The sequence below is a fragment of the Pituophis catenifer genome, unplaced genomic scaffold (assembly GCF_029215685.1).
Source record: "Pituophis catenifer annectens isolate HBS135680 unplaced genomic scaffold, rPitCat1.0.hap2 SCAF_1, whole genome shotgun sequence".
NCBI classification, from domain to species: domain Eukaryota; kingdom Metazoa; phylum Chordata; class Lepidosauria; order Squamata; family Colubridae; genus Pituophis; species Pituophis catenifer.
In genome coordinates, this window is record NW_027256881.1 from 176,623,425 (window position 1) to 176,639,073 (window position 15,649).

The 15,649-nt window shown below is 36.1% G+C and overlaps 1 protein-coding gene across 1 annotated transcript in view; it reads right to left on the bottom strand.

The window, feature by feature from the left end:
• The window catches only part of PIKFYVE (phosphoinositide kinase, FYVE-type zinc finger containing), an 89,817-nt gene that overhangs the window by 37,786 nt on the left and 36,382 nt on the right, over nt 1–15,649 (bottom strand). Inside the window, exons 11-19 of the mRNA XM_070933208.1 lie at nt 15,264–15,411; nt 14,551–14,718; nt 10,007–10,069; nt 8,545–8,674; nt 6,253–6,433; nt 5,663–5,737; nt 3,473–3,580; nt 1,730–1,870; nt 113–239 (exon numbers count right to left, since the gene is read on the bottom strand). Of these exons, the coding sequence (XP_070789309.1) occupies nt 113–239; nt 1,730–1,870; nt 3,473–3,580; nt 5,663–5,737; nt 6,253–6,433; nt 8,545–8,674; nt 10,007–10,069; nt 14,551–14,718; nt 15,264–15,411 (1,141 nt within the window). The remainder of the gene's footprint in view (nt 1–112; nt 240–1,729; nt 1,871–3,472; nt 3,581–5,662; nt 5,738–6,252; nt 6,434–8,544; nt 8,675–10,006; nt 10,070–14,550; nt 14,719–15,263; nt 15,412–15,649) is intronic.

Sequence of the window (15,649 nt, forward strand, 5' to 3'; positions counted from 1 at the left end):
TTTATCATATAACATTGTCAATCAATCATACAATATTAATTTTATCTTCACATTAGTCTAGACAGACAGACAGGCAGGCATAAGAGTATAACAGAATTTCTTGGCTTCTCACCATTAGGTAACTGGAACACCTGAATATAAAATTTATGGCAGGTCCCAAGGTGTGGTTTGGTTAACAACTGATCCATTGACATCAATACATCTCCCTGGGTCATCCGACTTACTCGATCCAGAACATGCTGCAAAACATTAATAAGATAAAGACTGCTTTTGGCTTCTTATGTCTTTTCTTCTTCATCAGATTTATATCCCACATTTCCTACTAAGAACATAAAGTGGTTTATATGCCAAGCACCCAAATTTTGATCATGTGACCATGATCACATGATTGCAGCATTGCAACAGCCATAACTTTGGGCAGAGGTTGTAATTCTCTTCATTCAGAGCCATATTAATTTTGAACAGTTGCTGAATGAATAGTCATAAGTTGAAGACTACCTGTATTATTTTCTGATTCCATTTTTCAAAAGTCTCCTTCAGTATTTTTATTGGCATAACCATTTTACAGCCCTGTATAAACGTCCTTTGCCAAAAGTCTTTAGGCATTGCTGAATTGCCAAATACTGCTGGGTCCTGACCGTGGATTAGACCATTAGCTCTAATCATCCCAAAGGTGCTTTTTCAAAAGGCAACTGGATTTTCTTGGTTTTTTAAACGTTTCGCTTCTCATCCAAGCTGAAGAAGTCAGTTGCGTCTTGAAAAAGCATCTTTGGGACAACTATGACCTGCATGACTAAGAATCTACATAGACATCAGCTCTAAACATAAGCCTAAAAAAGACTAGAAATGATCCAATCCAATTGAGATATAAAATTCCAGGAAAATATAAAATTAAGCTTAGAAAGAGATTCAAAGACCCAGTGGATAGAGAACATGAAAAATTATGGGAAGAGGTTAAATTATTGTAAAAGAGGAAGCCAGAAAATACACCACAAAAAAGAAAATGAAGAACACATTAGCTATCAAACAAGGCCACAAATAACTAACATAAACAAGACAAGAAGATAGACATTTAGAGAAACTAGAGAACTTAATGCAAACTTCCAACTACAGATGAAAAAAGATAAAGTGTATTTGAATTCAGACTGTAGACAAATAGAAAAAATACCAAAATGACAAAAGCAAGAGATCTATGAAAATAAGGGTTATCACAAGAATATGGTTTTTGAGAAATGGGGGGGGGCTATATAAATTTGATATACAAACACATAAAACACTTAGCTTTGTGTCAATGTCATAAAGAACAAAAGCATTAAAAAAATGGCAGAATGGCAAGAAAATAGAACTGCAAAAGGAACAATACGGGATAGTTTAGGGGGCTTAATTACTTCTTGGTTCAATCCCTTTCTAGAACTTTTATACGTTTTTATACAAATGTTGTTTTCTGCCCAATAAATGAAAGCATTACAATTCTTTTTATCAAAAATACTGTATACAAAAATTTATTTACATGTGCATTCACACAAAAATTTCTATTGCTATTGCTTAACGCATTGTAAGCCGCCCTGAGTCTCCGGAGAAGGGCGGCATATAAATCAAATTAAAAAAAAAAGAAAAAAAGAATGATTTATCTATACATTTTACCATATTTAAGATGTATGAGCTTTTAATAATGTGGAAGCACTTTGAAGTACACAATCATAATATAATTTAAAATATTAGTACTTACAGGCTTAACATTAATGACCAAACTAATGCCATGTTCCAGAAGCATGTCCTGAGCAATACGGGACACAGTTTTTTCAACCAAGACTAAAGTAGGTCTGACATCCACTATTCGCTGAACATAGTTTTTTAAAAACTCCCTTTCCTAAAATGATAAAAAAAAAAACTTTGCAGTCATACACTGAGCACTGCACAATCAGAAAGGGTTATTAGAGTATTTCTGGAGTTCTTCAAGATTGAACTTAGAAAAACTTGAGAGTTTTTCTTTTTTTTTAATGGGATATTCCCAAGGGATAGGAGAGATGAGAAATGTAAGTACCATCATAATTTACATATCATTTAAATTGTGCATAAAACAGATTATATAATTGAATCATAAACTAAAAAAAATCAGATAAATTTCTAAAATTTCAGTTCACTCATTAAAAACATTTTATATTCAAAATGCTAGGACACATTCCTTTTAAGATTGAGAAGAAAATCTTAAAAGGAATGTGTCCTTTTGAAATGCTTCAAAAATGTTTCATTTTTGGTTCACAATTAAATAATTGAAAATATATTTACAGATTCTCACACATGTAATCTCAAAATTATGAGAAATGTTTTTCACTTTTTTTCCCTATCCTTTTTGGAACTGACCAAATAGTATAATATATCTACCCCTATATAAATAGGTTTACAAAGACTAGCTTTATGTAGACTTTAAAATCAAGCGTCTGTGCGCATGCATGTGCGCACACAGTTTATATTTATTTATATTTATTTTTATATGCCGCCCTTCTCCGGAGACTCAGGGCGGCTTACAATGCATTAAGCAATGCATTAAGCAATAGCCTTCATACTTTTGTATATTTATACAAAGTCAGCTTATTGCCCCCACAAACCGGGTCCTCATTTTACCCACCTTAGAAAGGATGGAAGGCTGAGTCAACCTTGAGCCTGGTGAGAATTGAACTCGCAGTAATTGCAGGCAGCTGGATGTTAAATGCTGCCTTAGTAGGAGGCATTAGCCTCCTACGCCACTCAGCCTCCTATAGTTGATATGTTAACTCTTGTCCCATTCAAACTTAACAAACCCCATAAGGTATTTCTGAGTTAACATGTATAAAATTGTTCTGAGAATACTTAATAGAGCTCTTGAATACTAGTAAAGGTTTCCCTGTCTAGTCGTGTCCAACTGTAGGACACAGTGCTCATCTCCATTTCTTGGCCAAAGAAACGAGCATTGTCCAAAGACATTTTCTATGGTCATGTGGCCAGCAGGTCTATACACGAAAGGCGAATGGAACACTGTTATTTTCCCACCAAAGTGGTACCTATTAATCTACTTGTGCTTGCATGCTTTCAAACTGCTAGGTAGGCAGGAGCTGGAATACTTGAAATCAGTATCATTTACTGAACATTTTCTAAGCACATGTGAAACATAAAATGCACAGCACTTGGCTTTTCATATCAAATCTGCTATGAAGAAAAATGGTGGCAGAAGCATTTATTTCCTGTAAAATTCCCAAATATAATGTGCTATAAAATATTACCGTGTATTCATAATTATATAATAAATATTAAATATATTATTGCACACAGCCAAAAAGTCTCTAAAAGAGAAACCTTTAGCAATTAGCCTGAGAACAGCTAGAGAAAATGTTACTAAAACCAACCTCAAAAATCCATAAACAAACTAATTCATTAGGCTTTGATTTAATGTTAACTTGAATAAATAGGACAAGGAAAATAAAACTATTCTCACCTGGAGGACAATGGGATCTATGCATGTAAATTTTGTTTCTTCTCGGTAAAGATATTCAATGGAACACTTCAGCAGAAGGATTTTGGGGTTTTTAATATAGGAATTCATCTGGAATTAGATAAAAATTATGAAATGCATTCCTCTGCAAGGTTGTATTGCAGTGTTGGTAAAACAAGTCTGAAGCTCAGTGTCACACAGGTAAAGTTTGAAACTTCCGAAATAGAAAAATGTGGGATAGACAGCATCACCACCAGATGGATTCATAACTGGCTGACCAACCACACTCAACATGCAGTCTTTAATGGAATTACATCTACATGGAAGGAAGCATGCAATGGGGTACTCCAAGGCTCTCTCTTAGGCCTAATGCTCTTTAACATTTTCATAAACGATTTGGATGAAGGGATAGAAGATGAATTCATCAAATTTGCAGCCACTTTTGCTGCCCAAAAAGCCAATGCAGTTCTAAGCTACATCTACAGAAAAATAGTATCAAGGTCAAGTGAAGTGGTAGTACCGCTAGAAGAACTGCATCCAGTACTGGTCACAATATCCCCAAAAATGTTGAGACTCTAGAAAGAGTGCATAGAAGAGCAACAGAGATGGTAATGGGACTGGAGGCTAAAACATACAATGAATGATTGCAAGAACTGGGTAAATCTAGTCTAATGAAAAGTGCACACTATAGCAGTCTTTGAGAGACAGTCACAGAGAAGTGGGGGTCCACCTATTCTTCAAAGCACCTAAGGGCAAAGTCAAAACATAACAGATGGAAACTCATGAAGGAGAGATCCAATCTAGAACTAAGGAGAAATTTCCTGACAGTGAGAACAATTAATCAGTGGAATGGCTTCCCTCAGGAAATGCTAGGTGCTCCATCACTGAAGATTTTAAAGAACAGATTAGACAGCCATTTGTCCGGAATAATATATGGTCTCCTGTTTAAAAAGGGGGTTGAACTAGAAAACCTCCAAGGTCCCTTCCTTCTCTGTTATTCTGCTATTCTTACAAATGTTGGCTCCCCTTCATCATAAATAAGTTCTCCCTACAGAGATTCTGCAAGCACATCATAATCCATTGAAAGTAAACTTCTCAAGATCTCCACCAAAAACATAATTGATCCTCATCAGTCTAGAAAAGTTTATAAAACTTAAGTCCAACACTCAGTCACATACACAAAGTCACAGTTTATACAACAATATTGAATCTTCCCAAAAGGAGCCATCCTGTCAAAATCACTTTGAGAGAGCAGCATAAAATCATCCAGGTAGTCACAAAGAAGCCTGGAACAAAATCCAGATCTCTGCAGTGATGTATCTTACTGTGATTAGAGTTCATGATTTCACCAACCACAAAGCACAGGATAATCACAACTCATTAAAAGGAAGATTGATGCTTATCAAAAATACATCAAAAAGCATCTCTGCGATTCTTCAGACTCATGGTGTCAGCCTCATGCTGCTTGCTTGCTTTCGGCTGCCATTGTAATGGGAGGGGGGAGGTATTGATGGTATTTGGGAGGGGAGAAAGTGAGCTGGTGGAGATGTCTCGAAAAAGGGAGGAAAATTCTCGCTTTTTAGCAGCTGCAGAAAACTGATAACTGCCAAGATCAACTGTTCCAGCATACCAGATAGATGGGGCCGCCTAAAGAAGTACCCCACATAACACCTTGGGGAGATGTGGATTAGACATTTGCCTTGGGACTGTGGGGGGAGGGATTTGGGGGATGTTTTCAATATGTAATTTTTGCGCCTATTGCCTCAGACTTTGCTTTTCTTTCGCTGCATTCAGTTCATACTCAGTAAAAGTACCTTTCTCTATAAACACGGAATTGGGGTTTTTCTTTCTTGAGCTTTTAATGGAGGTACATGGATAAATGTTCTATAGAAAAAAAACGGCTGTCATATATTGCAGAAATCAAATGCTGCATTCCACTAACCCAACTGCCAAGCATAGAGATGACGGCCGCATTGTTTAGAGATGCCTTTGCTGCTTCAGGCTCTAGGTGACATTTCATCATATCCAAAAATTCAAAGGAAAAGAGCGGATACTTTTTTACAGAACTATGGTGAAGTGTAATAACATCAAGAGCAAAAGATGCTGTGTCATTAAGAATTGCATAAAACATTCATAATGTCACTGTTCTATTTCCCCCCCCCCCCATATTACATAAAAACGGTTCCCGAATACCTTTTTATGTGCTATGTTCTTGGTGCATACAAAGCCATTCACCACTACGGAGTCAAATTTTTTTCCACCTGGAATCTGCAAAATTATAATAAAACATTATGTTCTGTTTGTATTTTTTAATTTCCAACTTAAATTAGGAAACAAACTAGCCCTAGTTCTCCTATCCATATTGGCTGGTGAAAATGGGAGTTGTGGGTGGCAGCTTCCTTAGCAATGAAGCTGCAGACAACACAATTATGTTGATAGTTGGGAGAAGAGAAAAAGAAAATTTATTTTTACAATAAAGTTAAATACATAAAATGGCACATTAAAAATTATGTCAGAGTAAAATACAGATTTAAGGTAGGATGAATATGATCCATTTCTCAAATACAGTTAATTAACTAGCCAGCCTGATGCTTTACCCTGTCGTGTTTTACATGACTGGACAGTGAAAAACAGAAATGTAGGCAAATCCCTGGTAGTAGGAGTATAGTTGGATTAATGTGTCACAAATCGGGCAGCACCAGTAATATTAATAAAGGACATCTTTTCAAAGTAGGTCCCCCTTCTTTTCTCCTTTATCAGATCTAAACACAAGAGAGCCTCACTTTTTTGATGTGGACGAACTGGCGAATGTCCATGTCATCATCTCTGTTCTTGACATCAGGTCGAACGGTCTGAACCACCTGGCAGACCACTGGCACAATTATATCACGCCAAGAGAAGGACAATGCTTCATTGTATAGCAGCTGTTGAAGCAGAGCCATCATGTGGTTATGATTAGCAGAGCTGCAGATAAACATGATAAAGGTTCAAGAGAGAGAGCTACAGTCATTATAGATACTGGGGCAGATTCACCAGTGGTGAACTTCAGAGGTCAATTGCAAATGCTCAAAATTTGCAAAAACTTTGGGGAAAAAATTTAAGTATGTAGCTTCAGGATAAATACTTCCAAATACGAAAACAAGTGCTCAAGAGTCTTTGTAAAATATGTGACTGGATTAGATATTAACATCTGGTATATAGGCCATTTATCTGAAAACCTCTTTGTATTTCTGGCTAAAAGTAAAAAAATAAAAAATAAAATAAAAAAGGAATTACAAGTTCTTGGTGAGACATTTACTGTAGGTAAGCAACAAAGAGGTTTATTTCCATAGAAATAATCCATACCTCTTTCAATAGCCAAGCAGTAATAAACACAAGTTTTCTGCCTTGCACTGATGTCAAAGTTCAGATGATGTGTTTAGTACAAGTAGTCCCAAGGGTGAAATGCTCCCGGTTCGGACCGGATCGCCCGATCGGGTAGCGAGGGTGGCGGGTGGTTTAGAGAACCGGTAGCAAATATCCCTGCCCCCACCCCATGCCAATCTGAGCTGCACGATCATCAGAGGCTTTTTTTTAATTTTTAAAAGCATTTTTTCTACAATCTCTTCGGCCGAAAAAATGCTTTTAAAAGTAAAAAAAAACCAACCTCTGATGATCACGCGGCTCAGCTGGGATCGTCAGAGGTTTTTAAAAGCATTTTTTTAACAACCTTTTGGTAGGAAAAATGGTTTTAAAAGTAAAAAAAAAAAAGTTGGCCACGCCCACTCAGTCACATTACCCACCACCACCACCAAGCCATGCCCATAGAACCGGTAGTAACAAATTTTACATTTCACCACTGGGTAGTCCTCATGATACAATTGTAATGAAGCATCTCACTTAACAACCCCAACATCCTACATTCCCCAATTAATTGTTAAGTGAACTTGCAGGTCGTTATGCAGAGCTTGCGGTACATCAGGGGTGGGGGAGGCCCTTGGAGGCCTAGTATAGGCCCAGGCCCAGTGCAATGGTCCTCCCAAGACCTCTCCCATCCCGTCTGTGCTGTTTCCTGCCCCTTGGATCTCTACATGGGATGGGACTCTTACCAGGTCCCCCAGGCTTTAGGCCTGATTCCCATCCCTTCAGGCCATACACCCTTCTCCTCCCTTTTGAAGAGCTCTGAGTGCTCTTCAAGAGTGCTAGAATAGATTGCTTTATTGCAAGGCTACATGGCACAATTCTAGAAACATACATTATTTTGTCCCACCCACAAAATGGCAGCTGTGTGGCCCAGAAAAAAGGTGCTCCATTTTGTTGCCTTAATGAGATCTGTACAGGATTGCAGAAGCTTCTGAGTACTGCATTTTGCTTTAATGTGGTTTGCACAGTACTGCAGAAACCTTCTGCAGTGCTGTGCAAACCGCAATAAAGCAAAATCCTCCTTCCCCAACATGAAGCCAGGAAATCTTCAAAAGGTAAATGTGATGGGTGATGAACATATGGGGAGCAGGCCCAAGTGCTATGGCATCCCGGCGGAATGGGATAGGGGGAAGAGAGGTGGGGGCACTGCAGTGTACCTGTGGTCTGTGATAAGAGTGAATGATTGCAGTGGCACTGCAGCCATCATGACTTTGAAATGGGGCTGTATGTAGGTTTTGGTGGTCTCTTGTAAATTTGAACAGCCCTTAAATGACCATCCTATCTTAAGGACTATCTGTACTATTTTTTTTTGGAGGATCGAAAGTTGGAGTCAGGGGAGAAAGTCAACTAAAGTCCGTACATTTTCTCATTCTTAACAAAACAATCCATTTCATTATTTACCACTTTTCTCTTTCTGTAAGATCTTAATGAGAAACATTTTTAGTCTGACATAGAAAATTTTTTAATATATGAAACAAAATTTAGAAAATGTACTTAGTATTGAACTCTTTTCAACCCTTATATACTACAGAAATTAAGAACAGATTTCCTGTTTTCTACTTCTCATACAATATATAATAATTTTCTGTAAATTGGTGCCACTAGGGGGCCATAATCACTATGCTCAAAAGTTAAAATATTCTACAGGTTTTACTCATTTTCACTCAACTTACAGCAACCTCTCCATGGCTTGTTTTTCCCCATTCTCCTCCCTCAGCAGATCCAGATTGCTGTGATGCCAGCCTAGGGGTGTGAAGAAAATCTCTTTGGATTTTTCTTCAACCCTCCGATTAAAAAGTGACTCTAAAAAACAAACAAAAATAGAGATGGAATTGCATATTTGCATATTAATTTTTGCACTAAATACAGATTATCAGTTTATTGTCAGGGTTCCGACCAATGCCCTAATAAAATCAAAACTTGTATAGTTATGCACAGATCTACATCCTGCAGCCAAAGCAAAGTTATGGGGGAGCATTATTGGAAAAATTGCTGTATTCTGCAGTCAGACAAAGACTAAAGACGACTTCTCCCACAAGTCCTAGATATGGGGAAAGACTGCATTGAATGTATCACTTCTCCTCATGGAAAGTTACTATGACCTATTTGATATTATCATAGGTGCTTGGCTCCATCTTTATTATATTTTATTATGTTATATTTTTTACTATATTTTATTATATTTTGAGATAACTCATCTTTTTTTAAAGTCGTGGGGCATTAATAGCCATGAGCTATTGCAAAATCAACTCTAGAAATGTGAAATCAAAATAAGTTTTCAGAAATGTGAAAAATAATCTTTAAAATCAACTTTTAAAAGCATCTACATTTTAACAAGAAAAATTTAAACTATCTAATATAATTATTTCAGACTGAAAAGATAGGAATTATTCTGGTTTTACAATCTTAGATTTATAGATAGAAGTTCAATTTTCATTTATGAACTCATTTATTGAAAGACAGATGAATATTATGAGGTCAATATTTAATTATTTATTTAAATTAGACTGAATGAAATCTTGTTTTATATATAAGAAACTCTTTCTGCTTTATATATAAGAAAGTAAAATAAAAGAGTAAATCCCAAAACTGTTCCAATATATTAACCTTTTTTTAAAAAATGTTTCTTTTTAAAACTTTAAAAAACCCTATTATGATTGTAAAGACTTGAGACAGATCAGTATTTTTTGCTTTTAAGATACTTTTGATATTTTCATATTCTATACATCAAATATTCTAAATTTAATTCATATGGAAAAATGTCTTATAAACTAACATAGTGCTTTTTTATTTGTTCAACTAGCATGTGATGAAACCTAGAAATAGCTATAAAGTTTGTTGCATTATTTAAGCAAAATAAATGTACTTAATATGTTAAAACATTAGTTAAAACTGAACATTTAAGCTTCAAGCTTAAAAGAAAACTAGTTAAATTAAAAGACAAATGCCAAAAACAGAAGCCAGAAGGAAAGGCAGGGCTTTTTTAAAGTACTGAAAGACTTCCGCAGTTAAGACTGTCTTTACTCCAATTGTATGCATTCACAGCACTTAAGAGGAAGAATAATTTGACATTCACCCAATGTTATATGATCCCATTTTCTATGGTAGGGGTCATCCCTTTCACATCCAACTTACCTTTGATGAAAGCATCACTTATTGAGATCATTTGTTGTCCTCCATTGTCAGCAATCATATACTCTGAATGAAGATAGAAAATAGAGATGGGAGGAGAAAAGACAGGTTATGCTTGTATGCTATTATATGACATATACACCCATTCATTCCAGGAGGTTAATAAGAAACATGAGTCATGTATTTAGTCACTAAAGGCCTGTCCTGAGAGAACCTGTCTCATTCTTTTCTTCTTCGCTGTGTCAACATAAATACTAAATTATTGTCCAATCGAACCAGTATGATATGAAAAAGATGCTGAATAAAAATCTTTTCCAGTGTGGCTTAATTAACTTCTTATATGGCAAGTATTTAAACAAGACAACGAGTGGTCTTATGTTGGTTGCCACATCTAAGACAAGAGATGTGTTAAACATTCCTCGTACCCCTTCCCTACTTCCTCTGACAACAATGCAGTTACTCAACTTTGTCCTCAGTTAATGGCTGGGGGTAAAATCACAACACCTTTGGACTTGACATTCTACAGAGGAGAATTTATTCCACGAGGGAATTGGGACAAAAAAATTGTATTCTTGCCTTGTCCTCACAAGCTCTTTCTCATAGGACAAATACTGCATGATTAAGCATGATTAAAAGAAATAATGCCTCTCCTACACAAGTTGCTACATTGATATCTCAAAGAACAGAGAAGACAGCTTTAAGGGAGAGCTCTTTGCCTCCCTTCATTACTTCAGCCTGCCATTTAGTTCTTCTTTCTTTGTTCACCATAACTAAGATCTGAGTGGGCCTGATGTTACTTTTGCACACCACATATGCATACATCCAGTATAAAAGAGGACACACTGCTACAAAAAGATAGCTTAAATCCTATTTTAAGCCCTCATCTTGTTCTATATTTTGGGGAGCCGGGGGATTTGTGGTCCTCTGTTCCTTCTCTGGAATTGGATTTTGCTGAACCCCAAGTACACTTAAGAGAGTTTATGACAATATATAATATACATTACTAGTGAGCCATAGCAAAAGGTCCCCAACACCATTATTAAGATTCTAGAAGCAAAGGCAGTAGCAACACAATTCAAACACAATTCCCTTTACACTATATTGAGTTATCCTGAATACTTAGGGTGAACTTTGACACACAGCCTATGCAAACTACACTTTGAAAAATTTTTAGTGAGGAAGTGTTGATTTGCCAAGCCTCCTAAAACTAGATGTGTGGTCCGCATCATAATTTCTGAGACAATGAACTGATTGCCAAAGAATTTAAAATATAATCATGCCTGTTTGTAGTTATTATAGCTTTTGAACCATGCTATGTAAACCCAGATGACTATGGAATATTCTACAAAACATGGTTTAAAAAGCAATATTTTATTTAGAGGTCTGAACCAGTCAATATATTATAATCCCAAATTACTCACATAAATATTCTGCCAAAAATCTTCCCTTAAGAGAACGAGCCTTTACATCATGTTATTTTCAGGAGAGATAGGCAATCTTTTTCAGTTATAAATACATTTGAAGTGCTGAGTTATGTCACAGATACTCTCAAACATAACTGCTATGGTAGCTTGCCTAGTAACAAAATGGCTGCCATGTTGTACACGGCTAATTGCAAAAGTTATTAGCGCATGGGACTGATGCCACTCTCTTTTTATCCTCCCAGGGTATTCTCTGCCATACCACTTGGTTTTGCTTTATTTCTGGATGACTGGGTTTATTTCCAAATATTCATTCATTTGATTTACTGCTCAATGAATATTACAACTTTCTGCCCAGCAACTAACGGTGTGGGAGAGGAAGAGCCCTATATTAGTTTCAAAGAAATTTATTTGCTAAGGAAGCAGCTACAAATGGCTGGATATTTAAGAGATGCCATGCTGTAAACAGCCAGGATCATTCAACTGCTTGCATATTATTATCACTGCTATATATGGCATAGACTTACTTTGTTAACGGAACTTCTATTTCTTATACGCACTTCCTATTTCCTCCCTCAAATTTGCATACCCCACATCAGGAATTATTCCTTGCTTCAAAAAAGTAATTGCTGGATCAAAATAAGTATCTTTCAAAATAGCACTCTTCCAAAATATTTATAGTTCTTACTAAAATAGAAAGTGGTAATCAATAGCAACTAATTCTTCAGATATGCCTTCCATTATTATTATTTTTTAAGTATCTATTTTTATATTTTTAGGAAAGATGGCTGACACCTTACTCATTGAGTAATGAAACATTATAGACTAAACCTAATACTATGTTGTGGTGAAAAAATTATTTAAAGATCCAAGCACATGAAAACCAACTGGGTGGTCTTAGGCCAATCATTCTCTCAGCCCAATTCACCTCACAGGATTCTTGCTGTGGGAAAAATAGGAGGAAGAAAGTGTGTTGGATATGTTTGCCGCCTTGAGATGTTTATAAAAATAATAAAGGTGGGATATAAACAAAATAAATAAAATAATAAATACTTGGAGTCACAGTGATAGAAACATCATTTTAATGTCCTAATCTGCCTAAAATTCAAGGGCTTGGACAAAGTGCCAGGCAGAGATTGGTTGGTATCATAAATGACTGAGTTACATTTCTGTAACATTTCCCACTGAGATACCAAGATTTTTCTGCTTAGAAGCAAAATTCCTTTTCCTTCCAAGAAATATTTTCAAAAGCATTTTGTATATTAGTATCATGCAATAATATTAGAAAAATGAGAATCATTCACAAGAACAGATATTATTAGTATTAATTTTAGTGAACACTGTTATTCCATGCATGAAACAGCAGAATCAAATACTGAATTACAATATCTAAGGTTATTTGTTAGCTTTTGTCATTAGTATGGTCACAGGAAAATTTACCTTTTTAATTTTATTTTCTTTAGGAGAACAGAATTCTCTAATGATTTTTGTGAAGCAAAGTTGTCAAAAGAAAAGATTAGACAAAAAGCTCATCCTTATCTGGATTTTTTTTAATCATTTTGTAACTCTCCCAGAGTCCCTCCAACAGTGAGGTGGGCAGCATATACATTTAACTGAATAACAGAGTTGGAAGGGACCTTGGAGGTCTTCTAGTCCAACCCCCTGCAGAAGCAGGAGATCCTATTACCATTCCAGACATGTGGCTGTCCAGTCTCTTCTTAAAAACCTCCAGTGATGGAGTGCCCACTATTTGTGAAGGCAAGCTGTTCCACTGGTTAACTGTCGTCACTGTCAGGAAATTTCTTAGTTCTAGGTTGCTTCTCTCCTTGATTAATTTCCATCCATTTGCTTCTTGTCCTGCTTCTGGTTCTTTGGAAAATAGGTTGGCCGCATCTTCTTAGATATTGGAACATTGCTATCATGTCACCTCTAAGTTCTTCTTTTCACTAGACTAGATATACATAATTCCTGCAACCATTCTATGTGTTTTAGCCTCCAGCCAACTAATGATCTTTGTTGCTCTTTTCTGCACTCTTTCCAGAGCCTTTACATCTTTTTTTATATGGTGAACAAAACTGGATGCAGTATTCTAAGTATGGTCTTACTAAGGCTTTATAAAGCAGTACTAATACTTCATGTGATCTTGATTTTATCCCTGTTAATGAAACCTAGGATTGTGTTGGCTTTTTTGGCTATTGCCACACACTACTGGTTCATATTTAAGTGATTGTCCACTAAGGCTCCCTCTCATAGTTACTGCTATTAAGCAGATTTAACCTAATTTGTACTTGTGTATTTGATTTTTCTTGCCTAAGTGTAACATCTTACTTTTCTCTACATTGAATTTCATTTTGTTAGATAGGGCCCAGTGTTCAAGTATGTTGAGATCCATCTGGATCTTGAACCTACCTTCTGGATAAATTTAATAAATAACTTATTTATTTAACATTTAAATAAATATTAAATATTTATTTAATTAATAAATAAATAAATTTAATAAATAAACAAATATTACTATTAAGAACTTAAAGGGAAGATCCTTCATTGCCTTCATTCTGATAAGTAAAAGAAAATCAGAGTTTAAAATGCTTTATGCTTGCAACATGCAAGAGGCCTGAATTAAGCTACTCAATAGCTGGACAATACATATGACAATAATTTCTCTGTTCTTTTAAGAAAGTAGAGATCAAATACCCAAAAGCATTTTGACTGAGACAGAAAGAAGAAAAAGAAATTCAGATTCTTGCACTGGTCTGAACAAACTCTCTGAAATACTCCATTTAAGACTATAATTTTATGAGACAATCCAAATTTAGTGTTTTCTATCTCAGTACTCTACCCAAAATAGGACTGGCATAGCTGTATCTAGGAAGATCTGTGTTTATATCTGCAGTCTTCACAGTAGATGTTCATCAAAACTCTTATGCTCCATGGAGAAAAGGCATCTGTCAGAGGAGTTATGCAAGAACTCATCGATAGTATAGGCAACACTTGTTTGTGAAAATGAAAAACAGTTAGGAGTTTCCTAACTGTGAAAAGATTACAGGATTATTTGGGGCATATCTGAACTGAGGCATCAGCCTTGCTTTCTCTTATGGGCGACTCCAAGTGGCAGCTACCTCCTACCTTTCTGATCAGCAGGATGAGGGGGCACATGTGGGTATTTGGAGTGCTTCTTGATATGGAAGTTCACGTTGTCCAGCTCCACATTCAGGCTGATGGAAGCAGCTGAGTCGCTGTCCATGGCAGACTGGAAGCTGCTGACTGAGGTACGCTTGCTAGGGCTGGCAGAATCTTTTGGATTTCAGTGAGGAGAAGAAAAATACAGGGAGGAGAAGGTGGGTGCAAATAACAGGTTTCAGGAGGATATCAAGGAGAGGAGAGACATTATCTTAATTACATGAAATTGACTGCTGGAGAAAGCAAGAAAGACAGTACTTTCATCCACTTGTATTTCATGGCTTTTCTAAAATTCTGATGGTCTTTAAGAACCATTTACTTTATCAGACCATCGTGCTACAGAGATACACTGCAAACACCTTATGCATATTTAAAGCCTGAAAACAAAACTAAAGCAGTCTAACTGACTGCACAGAAAATGCTGCATTTGTTTAAGCAATCTTCTCAGTCTGGTATCCTCCAGATCAATTGGATTACAAATCCCATTTTTCCTAATGGGAGTTGTAATACTAAGAATTAGACACATGAGTTGGAGGCAACTGGCATAAAAGGATTAGGGGGAAAAAAGCATTTGCTTCTACAGTAGAGCAGGCAGAAAGCAGCGGCAATGGAAATAGCAGCTAAAATGGAATCCTCAAATGACAGACACAGAGACTCACTAGTCAGGTTGTCATCTCCTTCTTCTGCAATTTGCTCTGTGTCACTGTCATCAAACTTGATGTCTTTGAACCATGATGGCTCAGAATGGCCCTCCACGGAGTTGACAGAATCGCTGTCTGGAGAAGGAGTTTCAGAAAATTCTGTGCTCTATAAAATTAATGAAGGAAGAAATACTAGAACATGAATGATACAGAATGGAGATAAGAGATTAACACAATCAGATTAATAGGACATTTGCAGAGGAAATAAAAAAATGAGTAAAACGAGTAAGTATCTTTTCAAATATTAAGTAACAACTTTTTGCTGACAAAATCAGAACTCACAAGTAAAACAATGAAAAACAAAAAAAATAAATCAATAGTTGTTTTTCTCTACATGCAAATAA